Here is a 27,691-nt window from a genome sequence, read left to right as displayed (position 1 = left end):
GTTTTGACTCCAGTATTAATAGTAAGCCATGCCTACTTTTAATATTTTTTCCTAATAGTACCACAGGCCATTTGCATAAAAATGCTTCCTGAAATCCTAAGGAAAAAGCTATCCACACAGGACAGCTAATTTTCAAAGTATGTCCGTATTTAGCCACACAGAACCTTGACAACATCCTTTCACTGAAACAAGAGGGATCTCTTCCAACTAATGAGACTGCTGACCACTATTCACTGATATAAAGGTGGAGAAAGTTAGACATTTCAGCCAGCCAAGCCATCACATTAGAAAACTCTTGTGAATGCGTAGGTCTATTAAAAGAAGTACATTGTCTGATCCTTTGAACTATTTGGGAGACCCCAGGGCTATAATTCTGTAATCATTTAAGCAACAGTGTAATGTTTACTCATAGGAGTAAAGTTACTTTTGTCCTGAAGTGTCTGCAGACCCTCACTCCAGTCACTGTTTTTCATTAATTGTGCCCCAGAATTACTTGGGATCTGGGTCCGGTAGCCCCTCCCTTTAGGCTGGCAGTAGAAGCCTTTAGCCTATGCATGACTGGATTTTCAGTAGGTGAAGAGTCTGCAGAACTGAAGCCCATGTTAACACAGAATACCAAGCAATTATCCTCCTAGAGCACGGTCATCCGCCTGTAATTGCAGCTACTCTTAAAAGCTCTATAGAGTTTTAATTCAGTCCAATCTTTTTATAGGTTTTGGAATGATTCTATAAAATTATATAGCAGGGATATACTCCTAAATACCATATGAAGATTTTAAAAAAAACCATACAGCCAGTTTAATTTCTTCTTTTCATAATGCCAGTTTCGTAAAGGGTCTGTTTCTGCTACCCTTACTCAGTTTGAGGAGTTCCGTTCATTTCAACAATTAATTTCAGTGGTTTTACTTGTGACGTAAGGAACTACTTAAAATCAGGACTGCAGATCTAGGCCTAAAATGACTAAGTCATTGTGATGCATATGGTGGAAAAGGAAAAGTGGAAAAAATAATTTTAGTTAAACCAAGTCACAGGATCAAGGTCTCCTTGATATCTCTGTGCCTTCTCAGTGGGCCAAATTCATGCCTATTGTAACTCCACTGAAATCATCAGTTATACCAGGGAGAAATGTGGCCCGATGTCCAACATCACAAACCATTTTTTTCCTGCCAACATTAGTTTCCATTGGTGGCACTTAAATATACATGATCTTATTTTCAAGGACATGATTCTGGGCTCTGGAAGTTCTATTGTATTATTTATAGTGAAATATTATTGAAGACATCTAGCTTACTACTTAAATTTCCTAATCCCCTGAGATGATCTTCTAAAAAGAGATTGGTGGCATACTGTCAGATTACCACTGATTCAAACTGTCTGCTTAAAGGCATGACCAACCTGTTACCCGCACTGCATTCCATCATTTGTTTGCTTTCTGAAGGAATCCCTTTGATTTTGGAGGTAAACTTGCTCTAGTATGTTGAACCGTGCCACTGTGGTAAGCATTTGACCTGCTTGTTATAACAGCAGGCTTGGGACTGAATGGAGTAGACAAAAATGCTACAGAAGTGGGAAAAGGTTATTGAATGTAATGGGGAAGTATTTATTACGGGCTTTAATTACTGTTGCTGAGAGCCAAGGTAGATAAGCCATCTGTTACTATGTTGCATTCTAATTTAGATTCCAAGCTTCTTTGGTCTGGGATTGTGTTTACAATTGTACTTTATACAACACCAAACACAGTGTCAGCTCTTAACAAATAACTAATTTATAGTCGACTGAAAACATTAGTAATATACATTACATTATGTTTACTAAAATAGATTGTGCTTTTCCTATTTTATCTGCCATGTAGCTTCTATGGATGCATGGGACCTGAAGCTAAAAGTCAGTGGCAAAAAAAAAAAAAATTAATGCAGAGTTACTGTTGCTTGGTGGTATGTTGTCCTATTGCAGAATGTTGTTGAGTTGAACAAAACTCAAACTTCTGAAAACCAGGAAAGAAACAGTTAATGTTGCCTATGCAGCCTTGTCTCTGTCCTCTCCCAGCAATACACCAATACAGGGTCATACCTTGACTCTGCCAACACACAGTTGCTGAAATATACAAGCTCTTCACATCTTTCTACAACCAGTTCATTCTTACCCAGAGGATTCCATCTAACAATACTGATGGACAAAAAGGTAGGGAGGTGATTACTCATGTTGCCTTCCCTCTATTTCCCTGGAGTTGGCAGTAGCTTCTGTCCAGTCGATGAACCCTGTCTCTGAGAAACAGTGAAGTGTCAGAGCTTACAATGTTTGTGCCATACTGTGTACATTTTCTGGTCAACCATGAACTCTCCACTTTCCCAATTAATGTTTTTCCAGCACTTAACAGCTTTCATATTGACTTTGTAGCAATTATACAGATGCTCAGCCAAATCAGAGAAAACTATCACACCTCCTGGATACAAATCTCTTACACCCTCCAAATCAGCTCTCATACGTTGTATGAGGTGCACACCAGGTTTAAGGCCCAGATCATTTCCGCCTAGTGAATCACCACATCCTCAAACATGCCATTGCAGGCCACCTCTCTCCACCCAGATCGGCTGGTAGCCAGCAATCCCCATGTCATGGTGTACTGCTTGCTGTCCTGCAAACTTCTGCAACCTTGTGATCCAGGAATCGCCCAGAATCCACCTGTTGGCAACCCTTGCAGCATGCACATTTCTTTGCCCTCAGCAGGCAAGGTACCTGTGCTGTCAGTTCCAGGGAGGAGGGATAGCTCAGTGGTTTGAGCATTGGCCTGCTAAACCCAGGGTTGTGAGTTCAATCCTTGAGGGGGCCACTTAGGGATCTGGGGCAAAAATCAGTACTTGGTCCTGCTGGTGAAGGCAGGGGGCTGGACTCGATGACCTTTCATGGTCCTGTCCAGTTCTATGAGATAGGTATATCTATCTATATATTTTAAATCTTTGCACTGTGTCTTTGGACACACCACATTAATTTGCCCCGAGAGCACAAAGTAGCCACTCCCCTCTGCCCCCTCCCTCCAGTCCCCTGTAATCTTTCCAGACTATGCATCTGTGCAAGTGTAGAAGTGAACATGTTCCTAAATACGGTTCCCAATTTGGGTCCCCCAACTACCTTACTTTGAGGCACTCAAGCCATTTTTTCCCCACATCACATGAATTCTTTGATCTCTAGTTCTGTGCAAAAGAACAAAACAAACTCCTAGAAACTTTTTTGAAAAATAGCTTTTTTTCTTTTCTTTGGGACTTATATGTCCACAACCCTTAGCTCCAATGACCGCCCCCATTTGGGTCACTAGCCCTACCCTGCACCTCCTGAGAAACCAATCCCCCTGAGGCACACCAAATTTCAGAGGAATCTGACTAAGTATATCAATTTCAGAGGATTTATAGGGATCAGCCTTTAAAGAGAAATCATGATGCAACCTTAACTATAGTGGTGCTGCTGTGCCGCTAAAGCAAGAGACATTCCCTACCCCACTGAGCTCACAGTGAATTGGTGGACGGGCAGAGTTTGGTGCATTGGCAGAGCTGAGGGGTGTAGGGGAGTTAGAGTGTAGTGTTGGGTTGCTCCAGTAGAGCTGGGGGTTTAAGACAGTTGGGGGGCACTGGCAGAGCTAGGGAGTGCAATGCTTCCCTCACCTGAGTCCCCAACCTCTCACCCCTTCCCCATAACTCCTCTACCCCTATTCCTGCACTCCTTCATCCCCTTTATTCCTCCCGGAAAGCATTCTCGTGTTTGTTGTTTTTCTCCAAATGCTTTGATTATATTCCCCCAAATAAAATTGCCACTTATCACTCACAAATTGTAGCAACCACCAGTCACTCAGTCCAAAGCTCCATTTGTCTTAGGTGGGGGGTAGTCATGAACTTTTCTTTGTTAATTGAATGGTGAGTTCACAGCCATCAATCTCGATGAGATCTGTGGTTTCATCCAGGCATTAATACCTCTCCGTTTAACAGTACAAGGCAATGGAAAGAGACCATTTGGGAGGAGGGGGGGACAGGAGGGGAAGGGGACAGGACTGTAACTTAAGAACTACTCAGTTAAATTTTGGATCATGAATGCTACCCCATGCCACCATGAGACACACCAAATTTCAAAGCAGTCTGATTTACTGTTTGGTTTTTAGAGCATTAAAGCAGGGTCAAGTTTTAAAGCATATAAAATGATGGGAATGGAAGCCCTCTAGCCATTTTGTCTTGTATACCATTCTCAGTTTGGGTCCCCCAAAGACTTAGTGGGGGTCCTGCGCTGCCTTGGGTAAAACTCAACAGATTGAGACCATTTTTGACCCATATCACATCAATAGTTTGATCTTTGGCTCTGTGTGCAAAAAAGAACCAAAAACCAAACATCAACCCAGGAACTTCTTGAAAAATAGTCATTTTTTTCAGGATTTATCTCTGCAACCCTTGCAGTTCCAAATGACCCCAAATTTGTGTGTCTAACCCTACCCTTCACCCTAGTGAGGCACACCAACTTTCATAGGAGTCTGTTTAAGCGTATTGATTTTAGAGGACTTAAAATTGTCCACCTTTAAACAGGAGTTGTGACCTTAGTTAACTGTAGTGGTCCTGCCAGGCCACTATAATTTGGGTCATATTTCCTGATGTGCCACAGACTTCCTCTGTGAACTAACTTATCCAGTGTCCCAGATCCTTGTCTTAATTTCCTCATTATTATTTATTTCTGGAAGTCCCATTGTGTGGTAGGTGCTTTCTGAACACACAAGGAGTGGAAACATGTTTGCGTGTGTTTAACATTTCAGAAATACTCCGTAAAACTGAGAGAACCCTTGCATCCAGTATGCCTCAGAAGTGTTGAGAGGCTTTAATTCATTCTGCTTTTACAGACACATAATTAGACAAAGAGTTTATAATTTAAATAGAGAAAATAACAGCTGAGGGAGGGGGAAAGGGCTGTGTCATGGTGAGTCTGATTTCTACTGTGTGTGTGTGTGTGTGTGTGTGTGTGTGTGTGTGTGTGTGTGTGTGTGTGTGTGTGTGTGTGTGAGAGGAGGGTGCCGCTTCTGTGTCACGTATACAGATGTGTGTATGCATACCTAGACAGAATATGTGAAGTTAACTACATTGCCTCTCCAGGAAGTGAAGTTACAAGCTAAACTTGCACTGCAGTGAGTTGCGTTAGGCAAACCTTGCTCTTAGTAGGTTGCCAAAATAATAATGGCAATAAATAAATCCATAAAATATCAGTTAAGTTGTTTCGTCTATATGTTTTTAACTTGTAAGATTCTTTATTATTACTGTTTATTATAGTTTACTGAGCTAACACTTTGTAAACTGTAACCCCAGAAGGAGACTGCACAACTCATGTTTCCAATTTTATCATAGGAGTTATTTCAGGATTCTGACAGAACGCATTGTCCCAAGGTCACTAAAGTATGGAGCCATTAAGAAATCAAATACAGCATTGAGCAGCTTGACTTCCAGATGACGAGTGGAAATACAGGAGTTGATCTAAGCTTAACTGTAGTACCGTATCAGTATATTGTCACTCTAACACCATGCAACAGAAGTTAACCTTAGCCTTCAATCACTCTCATATTTCATTCACTAGGCCTTTGAAGTATGTTGCATATACTGCAGATTCAAACATGATTAGTACAGATTCGGCAAATATCTTCATCAGTAGGAGAATATGGTACACCTCTACCCCGATATAACACGACCCGATATAACGCGAATTCTGATATAACGCGGTAAAGCAGTGCTCCGGGGGGGCGGGGCTGCGCACTCTGGCAGATCAAAGCAAGTTCGATATAACGCGGTTTCACCTATAACGCGGTAAGATTTTTTTGGCTCCTGAGGACAGCTTATATCGGGGTGTATATGGAGAGACAAGAAATGAAAGAGGAGAATGAATCCCTTCATTTGTTGTAAGTAGATATGTTGAATAGTATTTCACAGTGGAGAGTAAAATGGGAGGAGGCTGACTGGCTTTCCTGCTAGCCTAAAGGCAATGAAGCATAACTGTGGAACTTAGCACAAGTCTGAGCAGCTTTAACCTTCTGAGTCTAAAAAAATGTGTTTTCAATACATTTCATAAGGTATTTTGTATATAAGTAAAGTACATAGGACTGGATTTCCCATTTATTTATTTAGTTCAGTTCATTTCATAGAAGTAGTAGTAAGAGTGTGCACTTCCATGTGGGATTCTTTTCAGAGGGTTTGTCACTTGCCCTTTTCAAACTTCAAGAGCACTGTTTGCCTTTTGTTGGTCACCCTCAGAAACAGGGTACTGGATTTGATGGTCCAATGTTTTGATGGGCAAGTGTTCATAGGTGGCTAGTGACAAGTGTTTAGTCTCAAGTGCCTAAATTCCTTTTCAAAATGAGATTTAGGCTCCTAAATCAGTTCGGCATTGCAACGCTGAGTGCGGCAACGCCTAAATAGCTTTAACAGTTTGGGCCTAAGAGTCTGATTCATCTCCCAATAAAATCAATGGGACTTCAGTGGGAGTTGGATTGAGCCCTGACTGCTTTTCCAGTTCTCGTGGCACCACCATAGTTCTCAGAGCATTTTACGTTGGGGGCAGCAGCTTGCGTAGGCGTATCATGCCCCTTCTGTCCCATTACCATAGCTCTCTCCAAAATGTTTGAGGGAATTAGCTTGCCCTGCCCTCAGTCACCAGGTGCTGACATGACTTCTCTGCTCTTACTATATGACAGGAGGAACTTTAATTTCAGTGCTGAATTATGTTTCTGCTGGAAGCGTTAAGAAGAAATTTCCTATGACTGCCCCCTTCACCAAACAGAAAAAGGGGGGCAGAGGAAGGAGAAAACAAGAAATGAATTGTCATAATAAAAATTATAATAACAACAGCTCCCTCCAGCCACAAATCTCAGTGACCCAATATTTCAGGATGGAGGTTTAAATGAGAAAGCAAAAAATAGGTGTACGTGAACAGACTTTGTGGCTATTGCATAGAAGAGGGTCTTTCAAGAAATTCAGTCACAGGGCAATTATAGGAAACCCTTGCCCAAGGGTTAGAATAAAGTATCCAAAGCTATTGGTGTCAGAGACCAAACAAAAACTACCATACAGTGAAAGCAAAATTTTATATTAACTGAAAATAGGAGTCCATGGCAATGTGACACATAATTAACAGCATCTGCTGTAAACTGACCAACTGAGGTATTATCCCTCTTGGCAACATAGCAAATGCTTAGTGTCCTGTGTATTGAGGAAATAGGGCTATATGACCTAGAATGCAAATGATCACCCCTTTTAAAAGAAATATAAACTGTTTTGGACGTAAGGGAAAGAAACTACTTCAAAAATAATTAAACAGCTTGTGTGAAAATGAGACACTTTTAATGTGACTCAGCATCCCCATGACCTTCATGGCTGTGGGCTTTTGTTTGGCAGAGACTGTCCTGAGGTAAATGGAGAGCGGGAACGTGTGCACACTTTGATCCTGCAGCAAGAGATGTAAAAGCCTGCTTGATGATGATATGCTTCAGTAGCTGCTTCTGAGGCAGCCAGACCTGGGATTACAGCACTTGATAATATGAGGCAAAAATCTCACTAATCATTACAAAACTGCCGTTGACCCTCTATTTGCCACTGTTGTATAGTGTGTGTGCTCTGTCAGCATTCTGTAACTGCCTACGGAAGTTCCTTATCTCTCAGGAAGCAGGTGGGAGAGCTACAGGAGGAGGTGGCCAGTCTGAAAAGCATCCGTGCACACAAGGAATTCATAGAGAGTATTCACATGGAGACATTCAAGGCTGAGGAAGCTGACTAGGACTGCTGTCATGCCACTGGGGGAGGAGGATATGACTCTTGTCACAGGGAGGACACTGCCTGTTGGTTACTTCTGGAAGCAGGCAGTGCTTCACCCCTACTCCCACTCACCCACCATAGTGATGAAGAAACCTTATGCTGCCCTGGCAATGAGCGATGAGGAATTGCCCCCAAAGGTGGAGGAGGAGAAGCTCTGTACCCTCAAGACTGGGGAAATCTCAGCTACCACTCCCAGGAGGAAATGTAGGGTAGTAGTGGTGAACTCTCTTCTGAAGGGGACGGTGGCACCCATCTGTCGCCCTGACGTGGCATCCTGGGAGGTATGCTGCCTGCCAGGGGCCCATATACAAGAAATTTTGGAGGGATTGTCAAGGACCATCTGGCCCTCTGACTACTACCCCATGCTACTCATCCATGTGGGCTCTAATGATACTGTAAGGTATGACCCTGAGCAGATCAGAAATGACTACAGGACTCTGGAAGTAAGGGTGAAGATGTTGGGAGTGCAGGTGGTGATCTCTTTGATCCTTCTGGTCGAGGGGAGGGACTCAGGAAGAAACAGCTGCATCCTGGAGGTGAATGCCTGGCTGTGAGAATGGTGTTGCCAGGAGGGCATGGATTCCCTGACCATGGGATGCTGTTTCAGGAAGAAGGACTGCACAGCGGAGATGGGGTCCACCTATCAAGAAAGGGGAAGAGCATATTTGGATACAGACTGGCTAACCTAGTGAGGAAGCCTTTAAACTAGGCCCAATGGGGGCAGGAGACAAAAGCCCACAGGTAGTCAAAAACATGGACACCTTGAAGAAAGGTTGGAATCTGGGGGGACCATGGGCCGTTATAGCGGGGATAAGGGAGAGACAAAAGAGAACATAGGGGAAAAATCAAATCATTATCTTAGTTGTATACCAATGTGAGAAGTATGGCGAGTAGGCAGGAAGAACTAGAAATGCTAGTTAATAAACACAACTGTGACATAGTTGGCATCACAGATAATACACATGACTGAAATATTGGTATAGAAGGGTGCAGCTTTTTCAGGACGGACAGGCAGGGTAAAAAGGGAGCAGGTGTTGCCCTATATATTAAAACTATGTATACTTGGACTGAGGTTGAGATGGAAATAGGGGACAGACTTGTTGAAAGTCTCTGGCTAAGGATAAAAGGGGTAAAAAACAAGGGTGATGTCTGTACTAGATTCCCACCATGATTACCTAACCAGGAAGAAGAGGTGGATCAGGCTAACAAAATCATCCAAAGCACAGGACTTGGTGGTGATGGGGGATTTCAATTACCCAGACATCTGTGGGAAAATAATACAGCAGGCACAGATTATCCAACAAGTTCTTGGAATGTATTCACCAAAAAAGTTAGTAGCAATTGGACATCTGACATAGTGAATGCCAGTGAAAATGAGGTAGGATCAGAAGCTAAAATAGCAAAAGAACAAATTAAAAATTACTTAGACAAGTAAGATGTCTTCAAGTTACCAGGGCCTGATGAAATACATCCTAGAGTACTCAAGGAGCTGGCAGGAGAAGTATCTGAGCCATTAGTGATTTATTTTTGAAATGTCATGGAAGACGGGAGAGATTCCAGAAGACTGGCAAAGGGCAAATATAGTGCCCATCTCTAAAAAGGGAAATAAGGACAACCTGGGGAATTTCAGACCAGTCAGCTTAACTTCAGTACCCTGAAAGATAATGAAGCGAATAATTAAGCAATCAATTTGCAAACACCTAGAAGATAATAAGGTGATAAGTAACAGCATGGCTTTGTCGAGAACAAATTGTGTCAAACATCATAGCTTTCTTTGACACGGTAACATGCCTTGTGGATGGGGGAAGCAGTAGATGTGGCGTACCTTGACTTTTGATACTGTCTCGCACCTTCTCATAAACGAATCAGGGAATTACAACCTAGACGGAGCTACTCTAAGGTGGGTTCATTACTGGTTGGAAAACCGTTCCCAGAGAGTAGTCATCAGTGGTTCACAGTCAAGTTGGAAAGGCATATCGAGTGCTGCACTGCAGGGATCTGTTCTGGGTCTGGTTCTGTTCAATATCTTCATCAATGATTTAGATAATGGCATAGAGAGTACATTTATAAAGTTTGTGGATGATACCAAGTTGGGAGGAGTTGCAAGTGCTTTGGAGGATAGGATTAAAATTCAAAATGATCTAGACAAACTGGAGAAATGGCCTGAAGTAAATAGGATGAAATTCAATAAGGACAAATGCAAAATACTCCACTTAGGAAGGAACAATCAGTTGCATGCATACAAAATGGGAAATGACTGCCTAGGAAGGAGTACTGTGGAAAAGGATCTGGGGGTCATAGTGGATCACAAGCTAAATATGAGTGAACAGTGTAATACTATTACAAAAAAAGGAAACATCAGTCTGGAATGTATTAGCAAGTGTTATAAGCAAGACACAAGAAATAATTCTTCCACTCTACTCTGTGCTGAGTAAGCCCAGAAGCGCAGGAAGCTCCCGAAAAGTGGTGGGATCACTGATGCCCAAAGGGTGGTCCTGCCCCCCCCAGTCTCCTCCCCCCCGAAGCCCTGCCCACTGCTCACTCCTCTCCCTGCCCCCTCGCTCACCCTTAAGGAAAAAAGTGATCGGGCCATGGCCCCCTGGGCCCCTCTGTTCCATTGCCCGTGATTAGGCCTCAACTGGAGTATTGTGTCCAGTTCTTGGTACCATATTTCAGGTAAGGTGGACAAATTGGACAACATCCAGAGAAGAGCAACAAAAATGATTTAAAAATATAGAAAATATATTTGAGGGAAGTTCGAAAAAATTGGGTTTGTTTAGTCTGTAGAAGAGAAGACTGGGGGGGTGGGTGGGTGATAAGTTTTCAGGTTCATAAAAGGTTGTTACAAGGGGGAGGGAGCAAAATTGTTCTGGTTACCTCTGAGGACAGGACAAGAAGCAATGGGCTTAAATTGTATCAAGGGTGGTTTAGGTTGGACTTCAGGAAAAACGTCCTCATTGTCAGGGTAGTTAAGCGCTGGAATAAATTGCCTAGGAAGGTTGTGAAATCTTCATCATTGGAGATTTTTAAGAGCAGGTTAGACCACACCTGTCAGGGATGGTCTAGATATACTTAGTCCTGCCTTGAGTGCAGGGGACTGGACTAGAAGACCTCTAGAAGTCCCTTCCAGTCCTACGATTCTATAATTATCTATCCCTTTCCTTAAGATTCCTAACATTCAGTTTGCTTTTTTGACTGCCTCTGAACACTGAGTGGATGTTTTCTGGGAACTATCCATGATGACCCCAAGATCTTTCTTGATTGGTAACAGCTAAAGTAGACCTCGTTATTTTGTATGTATAGTTGGGATTATGTTTTCCAATGTTCATCACTTTGTATTTATCATCATTGAATTTGCATCTGCCATTTTGTTGCCCAGTTACCCAGTTTTGTGAGATTCCTTTGTAACTCTGCTTTGGACTTAACTATCTTGAGTAAATTTGTATCATCTGCAAACTTTGCTATCTCACTGATTAGCCCTTTTTCCAGATCATTTATGAATATGTTGAACAACACTGGTCCCAGCACAGATCCCAGAGGGACACCACTACGCAGCTCTCTCATTATGATAAAGGACCATTTATTCCTATCCTTTGTTTCCTGTCTTTTAACCATTTACTGATCCATGAGAGGACCTTCCCTCTTATTCCATGACTTATTACTTTGTTTATGAATCTTTGGTAAGGGATCTTGTCAAAGGCTTTCTGAATGTCCAAGTACACTATATTCACTGGATTATCCTTGTCCACGGGTTGGTTGACACCCTCAAAGATTTCTAATAGATTGGCAAGGCATGATTTCCCTTACAATAGCTGTGACTCTTCCCCAGCAAAATACGTTAATTTATGTGTCTAATAATTCTGTTCTTTACTAGTGAAGACTAGCCCTGGGAAAGCACTGCAGGTTTGGGCTGGTCTACATTGGAAATTGATGTTGGCATAGCTGTGTTTCCCAGGGGTGTGCAAAATCCACACCCCTGAGAAAAGTAGTTAAGCCAACCTAACCCCGATGTAGACAGCACGAGGTTGAAGGAAGCATTCTTCTGTTGATCTAGTTACCGCCTCTTGGGGAGGTGGATTACCTATGCTAAATGGGGGAACCCCTGCTGTTGGTATAGGTAGTGTCTACACTTGAAGCGCTATAGCAATTTTGCTGCAGCTGTGCCTCTGTAGCGTTTCAAGTGTAAACAAGCCCTTGGAGTATCACAGTTTTGCTTCCTGGGCTCCTTCCCCTTCTGAGCAGTATCCTGTGGCAGCCCCATATGTGTGTAGGATACATTGCAGTGCAATTGCACTGGCTGCTGTGTTAGGAGGAGAGGGGCTGGAGCTAAGGCTGTGCTCAGTCATTGCTCCTCCTATCTACCTGCACAGAAGGGGGCTGGAGCGGCTCTGTAGAACCTGCTTCCCTTTATTGCAGTGCAACCATGCTATGAGTAGCTGGTGATAGAGAGTAAGGAAGCACCGTATGCCCTGGAGAAATTGTGCAAGCTAGGACATTATTTGGCCCTAAAATTTGAAGTCAGTACAGTATAGCTCTGCCACTTGCTCTCTGGCTTTGAGCAAGTCACTGAATGTCTCTGCCTCCGTTTCCCTATTTGTAAAATAGGGTCAATTCTATATGAGGGTGTTGTGGATTAATGAGCCCACATGTGCCCAACTCTCTGAAAGTGTGATATAAATGCTTGCTACTAAATTTGTCAAAATAAATTAATGAAGTACATCTCATGGTACAATAATATTGATTTTTCATTTTTTCCTTTCAAAAGATAATACAAAGTGTTTTATATACAGAAAAATGGCATAATGCAAGTGTGATGGGGTTTGGTCACAGAGCCCCCCTTGGGACTGTCACATGATGTGCTGAATTTACCTCTGAGCCTGTTTTCCCTGCCAGCTTGGGACTGCTGCAACACCGACCCAGGTCTTGTCCACATCACCAAAGCTGTAGACTTTAACCAAAAACTGCTCAGCAGGTCACCTATGTCTAGCACCCAGACACCCATCTACCAATGGGATTCAAACCCCAAATAAATCTGTTTTACTCTGTGTAAAGCTTATACAGGGTAAACTCATAAATTGTCTGCCCTCTATAACACTGATAGAGAGAGATGCACAGTGTTTGCTCCCCCAGGTATTAATCACTTACCCTGGGTTAAATAATAAACAAAAGTGATTTTATTATGCATAAAAAGTAGGATCTAAGTGGTTCCAAGTAATAACAGACAGAACAAAGTAAGTTACCAAGTAAAATAAAACAAAACATGCAAGTCTAAGCCTAATACATTAAAAAACTGATTTCAGGTAAATCTCACCCTCAGAGATGTTCCAATAAGCTTCTTTCACAGACTAGACTCTTTCCTAGTCTGGGCCTAATCCTTTCCCCTGGTACAGTCCTTGTTAGTTGCAGCAGGCATCTTAGAAGAAAAACAGGGGCTTTATCATGACTGGGACCTCCTTTGTTCTGTTCCACCCCATTTTATAGCTTTGGCACAAGGTGGAAATCTTGTCTCTTTGGGTCCCCACCCCTCCTTCTAAATGGAAAAGCACCAGGCTTAAGATGGATTCCAGTATCATATGATGTGGTCACATGTCACTGTAAGACCCCCCTCCATTCTTCCAGGGCTGGTCTGCACGTACCCCAGAAGGTTTGCAAGTAAAGAGCCATTTACAATCAATTGTCCTAGTCAATGGGAGCCATCAAGATTCTAAACCACCATTAATGGCCCACACTTTGCAGAATTACAATAGGACTTCAGAGTTATACTTCATATTTCTAGTTTCAGATACTTGAATGATACATTCATACAAATAGGATGAATATATTCAGTAGGTTATAACCTTTGTAATGATACCTTACAAGAGACCTTTTGCATAAAGCATATTCCAGTTACATCATATTTACACTCATAAGCATATTTCCATAAAACATATGGAGTGCAAGGTCACAACAAGATTAATCAGTTTTATAATTATACAAATTACAACAAGTGTTGGTTTAAATTTCAGAAGTCAATAAATAAGAGATGGCATTTACTCTTTAAAATTCAAAAATGAAAATCCTGTGTTTGTTAACCCACTGCTGAATCTGGCTCCTTAATAAGATGTCCAGGTGACAACATTAATGAGAGCAGTTATGTATCTTCTTTGATAAGATACCTAATACTGCACAGTATTAACAGATGATAAAGCCTGGTTTGGTCAGGGTCTGGTATTACCTCCTTTGATTAATGTTATCTGAACTAGCAAAACAAGTGAGTCCCTCTTGATCTCTTCATTCATTCTAGCATCATAACTTTATCTCTAACGATTGTTTTTCTTTTCTGAGCTCAGAAAGCTGCAGCATATATTTTGTAGAATAGACATTTGATTTTTGTTCAACAGAACATCTCCCTTGCATCCATTTTGACCTCTTTGCAGATGGTCATTAGCAAAAGCTGGCTTTGGGGATGTTTACAACAGTAATTTCTGTAATCTGAAGGGAGGGGAAGAAATGGAAGGGAGAGCAATCCAACATATTGCCTCCTAATGGCATCATTGATGTAGAGTTAATTCACTTTTAATGTCAGCTAGAGAATGAATTAGCCTAACTCGGTGATAGGGACTGGTATAGGTTTATGTAACCAATAAATTGTTTTAATTTTCAAGACAACAGGTATACCAGTGGCAAAGTTGAGTCCAGAATAAATTGTGGGTGTTTTAATCATTGCCTTTGAAATGGTCCCCTAATTTTTTACATTACATAATTGCCCGCATCACTGAAGGACAAAGAAAGATTGTTTTATGAGGGGATTAAAAAAATCTACTTTTTGTCTATAATAATGGATAATTCCAATTAGTTTTCCCTAAGTTGTGTTTGAGTTAAAAATGTATAATATACTGGTGTTTTCCATGAGGCTCTGTATATTGCAAATTTGCATTCTCAACTATAGTGTGCTGGATATCTTGATTTGCCCCATAGAAAGTTTCTTTTTATAGGTTTTCTCTGTTTCTTATCCTGAAATCTGAGGGCATACAGCAAATATTGTCTGTTAGTTTATAGGGAGGCACCTTGTTACAAATGTTCAGCAAACAAACACTAAAATTCTAACGCTGTCTTTATGGGCAGCTGCGGAAAGAACTTCTTATAACTTCTTTGTGGGAAGAAAGTGCTGGGGCTTGGAGGGCTTTGAGGCTTAGGGAAAGTTTGGGCCTCATTCATGTGCAATAGTCTGTCCACGTCCTACAGAGAGCCCTGTTTAAAGTCAGTGGGGCTTGGGGTGGGTGGAGCAGTCAGCTGCTATTCAATGCAGGCTTGGGGCTGTAAGGGGAAGCTTTCTTTGGCTATTTTCTGTCTGTACTGCCAATTTTTTTAATTAAATCTTAATTTTGTGTCTGTAAGGCTGAAACTGCTTCCTTCGGTCAGCTTACTCTGTAATGGAAGTCTCATCACATAGCCTTGTCCCACCAGTAGAGAGGGTGAGATGGTGGCAGAAGGAGTAAAGGCTGCAACGGAAATAGTGACATCGGGAACGTTAGCATGATTATATACTTCTATGGAAAAAATAGCATATGCTGGTTCAAAATGCAAATCACAACATAAGCTAGCAGAGTAACTCACTGAAGAAAACCTCGGTTGCAGTCATGTCTGTTCCTCAAGGAGTAGTGGCTTTCACAAGAAAGTGAAATGTTTACTGTAATCAGAAAATAAAATAGGAAAAACACCCCTGTATGGAGTACAACTCACCCTACGACCTTGGACTTGGAGACCTGCCTCTCGCTTGTTTCCAAGCACCCACTCTTATTTTCCTTTCCCTGAGCATCTGTGCAAGGGGAAATCCAAAATGATCTGAAATTAACTCTTTGTTTGTCAGAGACCTGGTTGTGCCCGTTAGTGTCTATTTATTTATTTATTGGTGAGGCAACAATTGAAGCAGAAGCTTTCTAAGGTTATTTTATTTGTTAAGCTGTCATTTGTAGCTACAAATGGCAGCTTAACAAATAAAACACCTTTCAAATAAAGGTTTTAGCTTTACTTAGCGTTCTCACCCTGAGGTGATGTCTGATCACAAGGTGCCAGTGACGCCTCAATTCTAATTCTGGCACTGACATTTTCTTCCTCTAAAAACTGGGTCTTGCTCCTTTGCCTCCATTTCTCCATCTGTAAAATGGGAAGAATAATACTTCCTTGTCTTACAAGTGCCTTGTTAATTCATTAATGTTTATAAAGTGTTTTGAAGATGGCACAATGCTCTGTATTTTGGATGTTGACTATTATTGGTGTTTTTCTGCACAGTGTTGACAATTTTGGACTTGGTCTTTTGCTTCAAACTAAGCAGATAAAACGGATGGTATCATCCTATGTTGGAGAAAATGCAGAATTTGAACGACAGTACTTATCTGGAGAATTGGAAGTTGAGCTTACACCTCAGGTAAGCTGCTTTCCATAAGGGGATCAGTCAATTCTCCTTTTTGGTCTGTAATAGAGGATTCTCATCTTGTTTTCTTTTTAAGGGGTCTTTTCTCTTTTACTGTTGTTTTACAACACTAATATTTTCCATAGAGGTAGGTGTGTGTTGTAAACACACATGGCAGTTGTTCTCAAATGGAGGCCTGTGAACTGCTGGTGATCTGTTGTGAAATGATTGATCATGCAATGTAAACTTCTCTTGTTACCACTTGATGATAAATCACCTTAAAAAGCTTCTTAATAAGAAATTTAAATATTAAGTATTGCTCACTGTTTGTTTCTAGAAGTGCCTGCAGTCTGCTAGGTAAACGTAGAAGAGGGAACAGGTCTTGCTCAGGAGAACTTATATTCTTAAACACAATGACAAGTTGAGCAGCATGGAGAGGAAGAGAGCTTTGGGGAGTGAGCTGGAATTGAGGGCTAGTGGAACAGACTTTATGGCAAGAGAAGGGGGCCAACAGTTGAGAGTAAAAGTGAATGAAGTGGAGGGAATAGATGGCTGAGTCTATGGAAGTAATTGGGGAAAGAACTGGGAAGCGGGGTCAGAGGGTGAGGAATAAAGTCAGGGAGATTGATGGATTGGGGGTCATGGAAGGGTCAGGTGAAAGTAATGGGTCTAGAACAAAGTTGAAAGAGATGCAGTGGTAGTTGGATGGTGGGAAAATTTAAAATATTGAGAAATCCAAGAAAGAACAGTGTGTTGAGAAGACACAGTTGAGTGAATGGCTATTTTGGCATTGATCCAGGGTTGAAAGTCAAACTAGAAGTTGAGTGCTAAGGGGTCAAATGAAATAATCAAAGATGAGGGTAAGAGACCGTGAAAAGAAGAAGAGAAGATCCAGATGTCAAAATCAGAGAAGAAGGTGTTTTGTGGAGGAGTTATGTACAGGGATATTATGCAAACATGAATGGGTGGAAAGATGGTCCAGAAGACTCTCTATAGATGTGGTTCATGATATGAAAAAAGTTAGAGAACCCCTGAGTTGGGGTATTTGCTCCATCTTTGTTTATTAGATTAGAAGTAAATATGTAACTTCTGCTATCTAGTGGGAAAGAGTTAAAATTGGAGTTTTAAGTAGCACAGTGTGAAACTTAAAACATTAATAACATGTTAGTTGAATTCAGTCGTACTTTTGTGTTAAATCTCAGTGTGCATATATTGAGTTAGAATTTAATGCTTACAAGTTAGCTCTTCAGCCCAACCCAGCTATAGCAGTTCTTGCACTAAAGGATAATCAGGGATGTTGGGTACAAAGGTAACTTAGAATGTGGGTATCAATAAGACACTGTACTAGATCTAATATAGTAACTCCTCACTTAACGTTGTAGTTATGTTCCTGAAAAATGCAACTTTAAGTGAAACAATGTTAAACGAATCCAATTGTCCCATAAGATTTAATGTAAATGCGGGGGGTTAGGTTCCAAGGAAATTTTTTTGGGGCAGACAAAAGGCATTATATACTGTACAGTACTGTACTGTACCGTGGTTGGGAACTGCCCCTGGCTTACCCCACACAGGCACAGCCCGCTGCAGGCAAGGATGCTAGGAAGCACCTTTGCAGCAGCAGTGGCAGCTTCCCCGGAGAACAGGCTCGGATTTTGCCGGGAATGCTCCAGGCCCGCCTCTTCCTGTCCCCGCTCCACTCCAGGCCCACCTCTTCCCACCCCCACTCCACCTCCTCTCCGGAGCACGCCACATTCCCCCCCCCCTCACTCCTAAGCACCGCTAAACAGCTGTTTGGCGGTGCTTAGGACTTTCTGGTAGGGAGGGGGAGGAGCGGAGATGCAGGGCTTCCCCGCTCCTTCCCCTCCCTCCCAGAAAGTCCTAAACGCCGCCAAACAGCTGTTTAGCGGTGCTTAGGATTTTCTGGGAGGAGCAGAGACATGGCGCTTCCCTGCTCCTCCCCCTCCCTCCCAGCACTTCGCACTTAGAACTTTCTGGGAGGGAGGGGCAGGAGCAGGGAAGTCCTGCGTCTCCTCTCCTCCCCCTCCCTCCCAGAAAGTCCTAAGCGCCGCCAAACAGCTGTCTAGTGGTGCTTAAGATTTTCTGGGAGGGAGGGGGAGGAGTGGATGCTTCCCTGCTCCTCCCCCTCCCTCCCAGAAAGTCCTAAGCACTGCCAAACAGCTGTTTGGCGGTGGGGGAAGCGCTGGGAGGGAGGGGGAGGAGGCAGAGAAGCAGAATTTGTGCAATGCTCCCTTGTAAAATCGCTGCTCTTCCACAGAATCTTACAAGCAGGCACCCAAACAATGTTATAAGGGAGCATTGCACAACTTTAAACGAGCATGTTCCCTAATTGAGCAGGGATGTAACATTGAAACTGCGTTAAGTGGGACAACGTTAAATGAGGAGTTACTGTATTGTAAAACTGACTGCATAATTCTAAAACATGCAGCTAGTCACTAAAACATATCCTTTGAAATAACACAGCATAAGACATAACACATGGAATAAAGGGTGTTATTAATTAAGGCTGCAATAGGCGCCCTAACTATGTGTTGTGCAGATCTGACCCCAGGTACATATAGAGTGCGCAGTTGCTCTTGGCTCTATGCTACTGAGAATGCTGCTTGTCTGAACACTAGAGATGGAGAAGCATCCAGCATTCCTTTCTACCCGATTGGCTGGCCCAGAAAAGCTCTGGCTCTTGCCACTTCCTCAGCTACCAAAGTTAGTTTATCCTCTATGTTGAATACCTCCCACCCAGACTCTCAAGCAATCCACTTTCCCCTCCCCACTTTGTAACCAGTACCGCCAACCTGAAGATCTAACAAACTTCTCAAATGTGAGAGTTGTGTGATACTGGGTATACCAGGTGCAAGTTTTTAACAGTAAGGTTCATTAACACTGGAACAACTTGCCAGGGGATGTAGTGGATTCTGCATCACATGAAATATTTAAATTAAGATTGCATGCCTTTCTAAAAGATATGCTGTAGTTCAACCACAAATTACTGGGCTTGGTACAGGCATTACTGGGAGAAATTCAATGTCTGGTGTGATACCGGAGGTCAGACTAAGTGATCACAACAATGATCCATTCTTGCCTTAAAATCTGTAAGTCTATTAATATAATTTGGGAGAGATGATGGGGAAAGGAGGATACATTTCTCTGGCAAGTTACTTTTAAAACAAACTAACTGAAAACAATCATTTGTAGCTGATAGAGGCTTTTGAATGCTAGTAGTTCTGGTAGAGATGGATTAGTTGCAAAGTGTAAAAGAGGTAGATAAAGGTACATATTAAACGCAATAGATTATATGGATATCACTGTCATGCTGCCTGGAGTGCCACTCTCAAGGCAGACTGTCAAAAAAAAGGCAGTCAATCCAAGTTGGTTGTATGTTCTATAATTAGATTTCACCAACCCAGTAACAAATGTGAACTCCTGAAGCGCACTATAACAGTCTTACTGTGGAGTCACAGACAGTCCCCTGGGGCATTCCAGTCTATGTTGTCATCCATGCAAGCTGGACTTGGTTGCTATACACCAAAAATCATATCACATTCAGGTTGCTTCCAATCCCAAGAGACAGTCACTTACCCCAGGTCAGTTTGTACCTCAGATCTCTCACCAAAGACAATGCTTGTAGCCAGTCCTGTAATAAACTAACTAAAGATTTATTAACTAGGAAAAAGAAATGAAAGAGTTACTTACAAGTTAAAGCAGGCAAACATATATACACAAATGACTTAGTCAGTGGTTCTGAAAGGTGACAAGAGTTGTAGCAATCTGTCAGCACTGAATGTCTTTTAGGGCTAACCCCAGGTTGACCTTGGAGATCTCTGCTTCTGTTTCATAGCTCCAGCACTGTAAGATTTCAAACAGCCAAAGAGGTGAAAAATTTTCTTGCTCACTACCTTTATTTCCTTCTTCCAGAATTCAAGCTCATGGGTTGATCCCTTTTGCACATAGCCTCTTTATGTGCATGAAGGGACAATTAACAAAGTCTTTGCATTGTGATGTCCCACAATAGCCCATTTAGTTTTGATAGCCTTCTAAATGAGCAGGTGACAGGCTGACAGTTTCAGGTCAAGCATTTTTTACAGTTATAAAGCAAATACTTTATTACATGCTTTAAGGTAATATTTAAGATATTATAAGTGAGATTAATGCATGCAGCAACTTACAAGCTTTCCATAAAGTCTAAATACTAAACACTTTGTTATAAGTACAATACCCATCTTAACCATACTACAGGTGAAACAACTGGTTTCCAGCAATGAACTGGTCTGTGCTCAGCTGAGGCCTTAGGAAGAGCTGGACCTTGGCTTGCCAGCCTCACAATCACCACCGCTTATTTGGCACTCAAGAAGAGAACCCGGGCTTTACTGACTCCCAGCCTCCTGCTGAAACTAATAGGCATTGCTGCCTCAGTTTTGAATATTGCATCCATTGTTCTGTTTCCCTAGAGACTTCAGAGCATGAGAACTAGAATTTAGACAAATATGTCGGTTGGTAAAAAAGGCTGTTTGTACTAATGCTGGTAGCCAAGTGGGGAAGAGAACAAAGAGTGCATGGATTTGAGTAATATACCCGTAAACAAGCTAGAGAAAAAGGGGTTATAAAAGACAGAGGCAGGAAGTTGAAAACTGAGTGAATGGGGGAGTTCAGCTACAGTGTGCTATTTAGTAACTGATGGCCAAGAAGAAGGGTTTTATTGTCAAATGTTGAGCCACTTCAACACAGGAGAAATAACAAGAGGGGGAAATAGACTATTTTTCAATGTTTCTAATAGGATCAAAAGGAAAAATCCCAAAGTACAGGAACAAAAAAACCCACAAAAATGTCTCTTATTGAAGTGGCTGTTCTTACAGGAAAATCAAATCCAAGTCGTCATTGTTTGCTTCTGGACTTGTTCTCCTCTAGGGTACGCTTGCTGAGCGAGTCCGTGCAGGAGGGGCAGGCATTCCAGCATTTTTCACAAGCACGGGCTATGGAACGTTGGTACAAGAAGGAGGAGCGCCTATCAAATACAACAAAGATGGCAGCATTGCCATTGCCAGTCAGCCAAGAGAGGTAAGATGCCATTCTGTTGTGCTAAAGCCTGCAGGTTTAGAATCTGAATTCCTTGCTGGTTCACAGGATAAACAGCAGTGTAACCTCTTCTGAGACCATCTGAATCTTGAGGTTACAGATTAATAATTATGTGAATTCAGAAGGGTCAGGAAGTTGACTTGTTAAAGAGAAGAAGGCTCACTTAGCATGAACACATTCAGAAACCACTCTGAGGGCAGGTCTACGTACAAAACGTTGCATTGGTGCAGCTGCACCGCTGTAGCACTTACATGAAGATGCTGCTTTGTCGCTGGGAGAGCTTCTCCTATTGGTGTAGTTAATCCACTTCTGTGAGAGGCAGTAGCTATGTGGATGGGAGAAGCTCTCCCTCCGACATAGCGCTGTCTACACCAGTGCGGTATAACTACGTCACTCAGGAGTGTGGATTTTTTTTTTTAACACCCCTGAGCAATATAGTTATACCAATATAAATCTGTTGTGTAGACCCGACCTTGGGTACTGATAGCTGAAATGTGATTTGGTATAAGGCTTTGAAATTAAAAAGACACCGAAAAAAGTACTGCTTCAAATTGAGAAACAGGTCTCTCATATGGAAATCAAAGGGACAGAAGCTGGAGAAGGGGAAACATCTGTGTATAACTCAACATTATCCATTAGTTTATTATATATAATATAATTTCTAGTGAATGTTCTCTCAGCTGCTGAAGAGCAGAACGGCACCGCAGCGAAGGTTTACATCATCATCATTAGAGCTAAAGCAGTGCTTTTTTCCAAATATTCTCTACTGTTTGTCGATAGCTATTTTTAAAAGAATTTCCTAATTGTCCAAACAACTTTCCTTCTCTTCTTTTACAAGAAGATTGATTTTATAGTAATAATTCTGTATCTGAAGAGACTTTGAGTAATCTTCAACTTAATCTAAATTTTTATACTGAACTTGTCACTGTGGTTTTTTAACATCTAATTTAATCTTTCTCCTCCATTTATTAAGTGGCCCACTTTCTCTCTAGCATATCTATTTTCTCTTGATATATTTTTAGAAGCCCTTCATATCCTTCTTGGTGGTTTGTTTTTTTTTTTTTTTTTTTTTTGCAAGAATCACCTCATTATCCTGCTTCCCTCCCTGTCTCCCCAAACCCTGCCCACAAAACAATCTAACTATTCTTGTTTGGTTGCCTCCCTCCACGTCAATTTTCAGTATAGGTTTCATTTTATTAAATAGCTCCTTGTGAAGCCCTATAACTGAACTTTTGGCTCCTTGGGTTTTTTTCTTTTTCAGAAGAATTATTCTTTGTTATGCTCTTATAAGTATTTTTAGATGCTCCAGCCTTCTTCCACACTGTTGTGAGAAATTACATTTCTCATGTCTATTCTGGGATTTATGTCCTCACTGTCTGCAGATGAATGATAATCAATAATATTGACACCACAGTTCTTCAGACAGATGGTGATGGTTTTCGTCTCTGCTCTTTCTTGCATAGTTCAGTCTTCCTTTTTTTCTAATGATTTCTAAAGAAACACAGTGGTTAAGAATTGGATCACCTGGCAAAGAGGTTAGAAAGAGATTATTATATAACCAAAATCTTGGTGCAACTTAACAAGTGTCAGTCTGGTTTCCAGCTCTATTTAATTTTCAAGTAATCCTTTAAAAGCAAGAGCTGTAGCATAATGGATACACTGTATAAGAACAGACAGGCCTGGTGGGTCATTATTTAAAGCAAGATGTGGAAGAAGGTGTAAGGTTCCTTTCACCCGTGTGGAGTACCTGTGTTAGGGAGGGCTACAATACCTTGATGGTCCTGCCCAAAGGAGGCAGATGGCTAAGGCCATAGCCCTACCTGCTTCTGCATCAGACATCTGGGCTGTTCCCACATGGGCAGAGCATATCTCTGCCCTGTGAAACAAAGAGCTGCCCCTGTCATGTTCTGTCTTGTATTCCGTCAGAATCCCCGGAGGAATTTTAGCTGCATCTTTGATGCTGATTCCAGGAGTTTCCACTGTAAATTGTTAAACATACACTGCTGGGGGGCTGTGCCTCTGAGTCACACTCTCACCCTCATGAAATAAATCATCCTGTATAATAAATCACAAACAATATACATACAGACCACTAAAATGGCACCCATCTGGCATACAGAACAATAGTGAAACGGGAGGGTAAGCTTGGCCCATGACACCAGGGCAAGACTACTGTTCTAGAATGTACCATTGGCCCATTAGTGTTCACACAGAATAGACAGGTCTCCAGTATCTGAGGTGACACAGTAAACTGCATGGTATTCCATTGTTGTGTCTTGGCAGGATGAAGGGCTTAATTGGCCCTTCTGGGATTTGAGTCTGTGATTTCAGGTAAGTCAGACCTGAGAACATATCCTATCTCGCTTTGAGTCTTATTAAGTAAAACTGTGCAAAAGAATACTGTAAAAATAGAATTGTTTTGCACCTATATTTAGATTGGCTTAGGAGCCTTCTTTGTATAGCAGCCAGGCAGGTGAAACTTGCCAGGAGCACAAGTTATTCAAATGGGGAGGTGGGGTGCTGCTCATATGGACTGTGGGTGTATCAGGGCTTCACCCATGTACCAGCCCCCTGGGCTCTAAGCCCTGTACCTCAGTGCTCCTCCATGAAAATTTGGAAGCTATTTTCGGGAGTTTGGGTACCTGAAAGCTAGGATTTGGCCCCTGATGTTGAACCACTAAGTGAATAAACAGGAATATGAGAGTGCTATCAGAATATATATTAGCTAACTTTTTGGGTGTGGTATGACCATGCTATAAACTTTAAATTAGCATAATCCCATTTCTCCTGGTGTATTCTAGTTTGTCTATTTTAGACTGTCGCCTTCTTGCAGCAGTGATGATGTCTTCTTCTTACCATCCGTGCTTAATCACTATTCACAAATTCCAAGGTCAGAAGGTCCATTGTGATCATTTAGTCTGACCTCCTGTATAACACAGGCCATAGCACTTGCCCAAAATAATTCCTAGAGCAGGTCTTTTATAAACGCATCAAATCTTGATTTAAAAATTGTCAGTGGTGGAAAATCCATAACAGACTTTGGTAAATTGTTCCAATGGTGCATGACCCTCACTGTCAAAAAATGTACACCTTATTTCCAGTCTGAACTTGTCTAGCTTCGATTTCCAGCCACTGGGTCATATTATACCTTTCTCTGTTAGACTGAAGAGCCCATGATTAAATATTTGTTCCCAAGTAGACAATTATTGACTATAATCAAGTTACCCTTAACCTTCTCTTTGTTAAAATAAATAGATTGGGCTTTTTGGGTTAATCACTTTAAGGCATGTTTCCTAATCCTTTAATCATCCTTGTGTGTCTTCTATGAACCCTCTCCAACTGACCATGTCTTTCTTGACACCAGAACTAGACAGTATTCCAGCAGTAGTCACATCGGTGCCAAATACACTCCTACTCAAGATTCCCCTGTTTATGCATCACAGGATTGCATTCGCTCTTTTCGCCACAGAGGCACATTGAAAGCTCACGTTTAGCTGTGTATTCCCTGCCCCCTACACCCAGAACAGAGTCCTCCCCATTCTGTAGGTATGACCTGCACTCCTTATTCCTAGATGTATACATTTAGCTGTATTAAAATGTATATTGTTTGCTTGTGCCCAGTTTATCAAGTAATCCAGATTGCTCTGAATCAGTAACCTGTCCTCTTCATTATTTACCATTTCCCCCAATTTTTGTGTCATCTACAAACTTGATCAGTGATGACTTTGTTTTCTTCCAGGTCATTGATAAAAATGTTAAATAGAGTAGGGCCAAGAACTGATCTCTGCAGGTCCTCACTGGAAACACACCTGCTTGATGATGATTCACCATTTACAATTTGAGATGTATCCATTAGCCAATTTTTAATCCATTTACTGTGTGCCATGTTCATTTGATATCATTCTAATTTTTTAATTAAAATGTTATGTGGTACCAAGACAAACACCTTACAGTATTACCTTTATCAACCAAACTTGTAATCTCATCCAAAAAAGAGAACAAGTTAGTTGACAAGATACATTTTCCATTAACTCTCATTCATTGGCATTAATTATAGTACCCTCCTTTAATTATTAATCGAGTCCCGTATCAGCTGCTCCATTATCTTGCCCAGGATGTCAGTTTGATGGGCCTTTAATTGCCCGTGTCATCCTATTTACTCTCTTTAAAAATTGGCACAACTTTAGCTTTCTTCCAATTGTCTGGAACTTCCCCAGGGCTCCAAGACTGATTGAAAATCAACATGTAATGGTGCAGTGAGCTCCTCAACCAGCTCTTTCAAAACTCTTGTATGCAAGTTATCAGGGCCTGCTGATTTTAAAATGTCTAACGTCAATAGCTGCTGTTTAAAATCCTCTTGTGATACTAATGGAATGGAAAGAGTGTTCTCACCATTGATGAGCCTATATCATCTGTTTTTCCCCAAATACAGAACAGAAATATTTATTGAAAACTTCTGGTTTTTTGCATTTTTATTGATCATTCTACCATTTCCGTCTAGTAACGGACCAATACCATTGCAAGGATTTTTTTTGTTCCTAATATATTTTAAAAACACCTTCTTCTTGACCTTAGCTCTGCTGGCCATAGATTTCTCCTTTTGTCCTTTTGCTTCTGTTATCAATTTTCTACAATTTCTAGCTTCTGATTTATGTTTATTACTATCAACTTCCCCCTTCTATTTTTTTTTATAGCTTCCTTCACTTTCCCTCTAAACCAGGTTAGATTTTTAACCTATCTTCTTCCTCAGTTGTGAAATTCTGGCTTTTTGGGCCTCTTGTAAAGTGTTATTAAATGATTCCCAATTCTCATTCACATTTTTCTGATTAAATTCTTCCTCCCATCTGATTTGGCTCATAATTGTTTTTGGCTTTGTGAACTGGCCCTATTAAAACACCAAGTGTGTGTGTATATATATTACTATCACAGTTTACCTCTCAATGGATGTGCACAATTTCTGTTAATCTTAATTGGGTTGGGAATCAGGGGAGAGAAGATACTTTTACTCGTTTAAATAAGACATTAATAGGAAACCTCAGTATTTAAAGGAATTCAGAGGGTAGGAAAGTTGAGCTGATCCAAACTGTAAGCATAAAAGGCAGTAAGATTAAAAACCAAGTTGCCAAGGAAGTTCTTAAACTATAATTTGTCTTTTTTCATTTGAAGGCTTACGAAGTTTAAATCTAAAATACACCAAAATTGCTTTAGACATATTTAATAAAATTAATTGTTTTGTTTATAGCTAGGGTATTTCTCCTGTTAACATTACAGTAATTACAATATCTGTTTGAGCTGGTCCTGAATCAACATTTTTTTCAATTAGATTACGATTAGGTGTTTTACTGTCACAGCAAAGCAGACCTATCACAGAAGCTTCAGTTTAAGAACTAATGAAAATATTAGTGTTCAGAAACCGTATAAAACTGAGTAGGAGGCTGGAGGGATTATTCTTTCCTTATAAATTAAATGAACTAGATGTGCGTATCTTGGCTAAGTGACCACAAAGGAATAAGACACATTCACTTGAAATTTATTCACGTCTATGAAGTTTTAGTTAAAATTGAATATGGACTTATTTGATCTGATTGGTGTTGCTGAGTGCCAGTGTAATTAAATACAAACAAAAATGTTATTTTTTTTGTGTTTTTACAAACTTAAAAGCAATCCAGTCTATTAACCCAGGACTCAGAATGAGATTTTTTTTTTAAGCTTAAATAATTGAGACCAGAGGAAGTCTATCGACTTACCTGTTGTTGCACTGTCAGTAGCTATGTAACACACTGCAGAGGTACTCAATCCTAAACCAATATTAAGTGTAGGTAGAAAACTGGTTAGCATCCCCCTTTATTCAGGTTATGTAGCCATTCAGGATTCGTTGACGTGGGATAGAGAATGGTAAGGGAGCTTCACTGTCAACTAGCTTAGACTTCTCTCCCTCATATAGATTTATGCCACTCTCCAGTGGTCATTCCATCCATGAAGTAGGATTAGAATCCAGGATCATCTTGGTCTCCTTGATTCTTTTCTCTAACCATTAGAGAGCACAGCTCTCTTTTTTTAGTGCAAGATTTAGGTGTAAATTGCATTTAATAATAATAATGCCTGGCTCTTATATAGTGCTTTTATAATTTAAGACTGCATGGAGCTTGGCTTGCTCATTTATTTCAGTTTGGTTTGGTTTTGAATTTGATGGTAATGCGCAAGAAACTGTTAAAAATTTTGATCATTGAATTTTCTTCATCTATACACTCTAACACAGTTCAGCATGGATAATCCAGATCCCTCTTCTAAGGCCCATGACCTTTGCTGTTGGGCCTCAGTAATGGATAATTAAAAAAACAAACATGCTGATGGATGACTTACCCATACTGCCTGTCCTCTGGTGACT

The 27,691-nt window shown here is 41.1% G+C and overlaps 1 protein-coding gene across 1 annotated transcript in view; it reads left to right on the top strand.

The window, feature by feature from the left end:
- The window catches only part of OXCT1 (3-oxoacid CoA-transferase 1), a 126,949-nt gene that overhangs the window by 13,140 nt on the left and 86,118 nt on the right, over positions 1 to 27,691 (top strand). Inside the window, exons 4-5 of the mRNA XM_024198963.3 lie at positions 16,095 to 16,230; positions 21,136 to 21,285. Coding sequence (XP_024054731.2) covers positions 16,095 to 16,230; positions 21,136 to 21,285 — 286 coding nt within the window. The remainder of the gene's footprint in view (positions 1 to 16,094; positions 16,231 to 21,135; positions 21,286 to 27,691) is intronic.

This window comes from Terrapene carolina, unplaced genomic scaffold, assembly GCF_002925995.2.
Source record: "Terrapene carolina triunguis isolate 2854851 unplaced genomic scaffold, T_m_triunguis-2.0 Scaffold69, whole genome shotgun sequence".
In the NCBI taxonomy this organism is placed as follows: Eukaryota; Metazoa; Chordata; order Testudines; family Emydidae; genus Terrapene; species Terrapene triunguis.
Note: the sequence above shows the minus strand (reverse complement) of the source record. Positions and strands in the feature narration are given on the sequence as shown.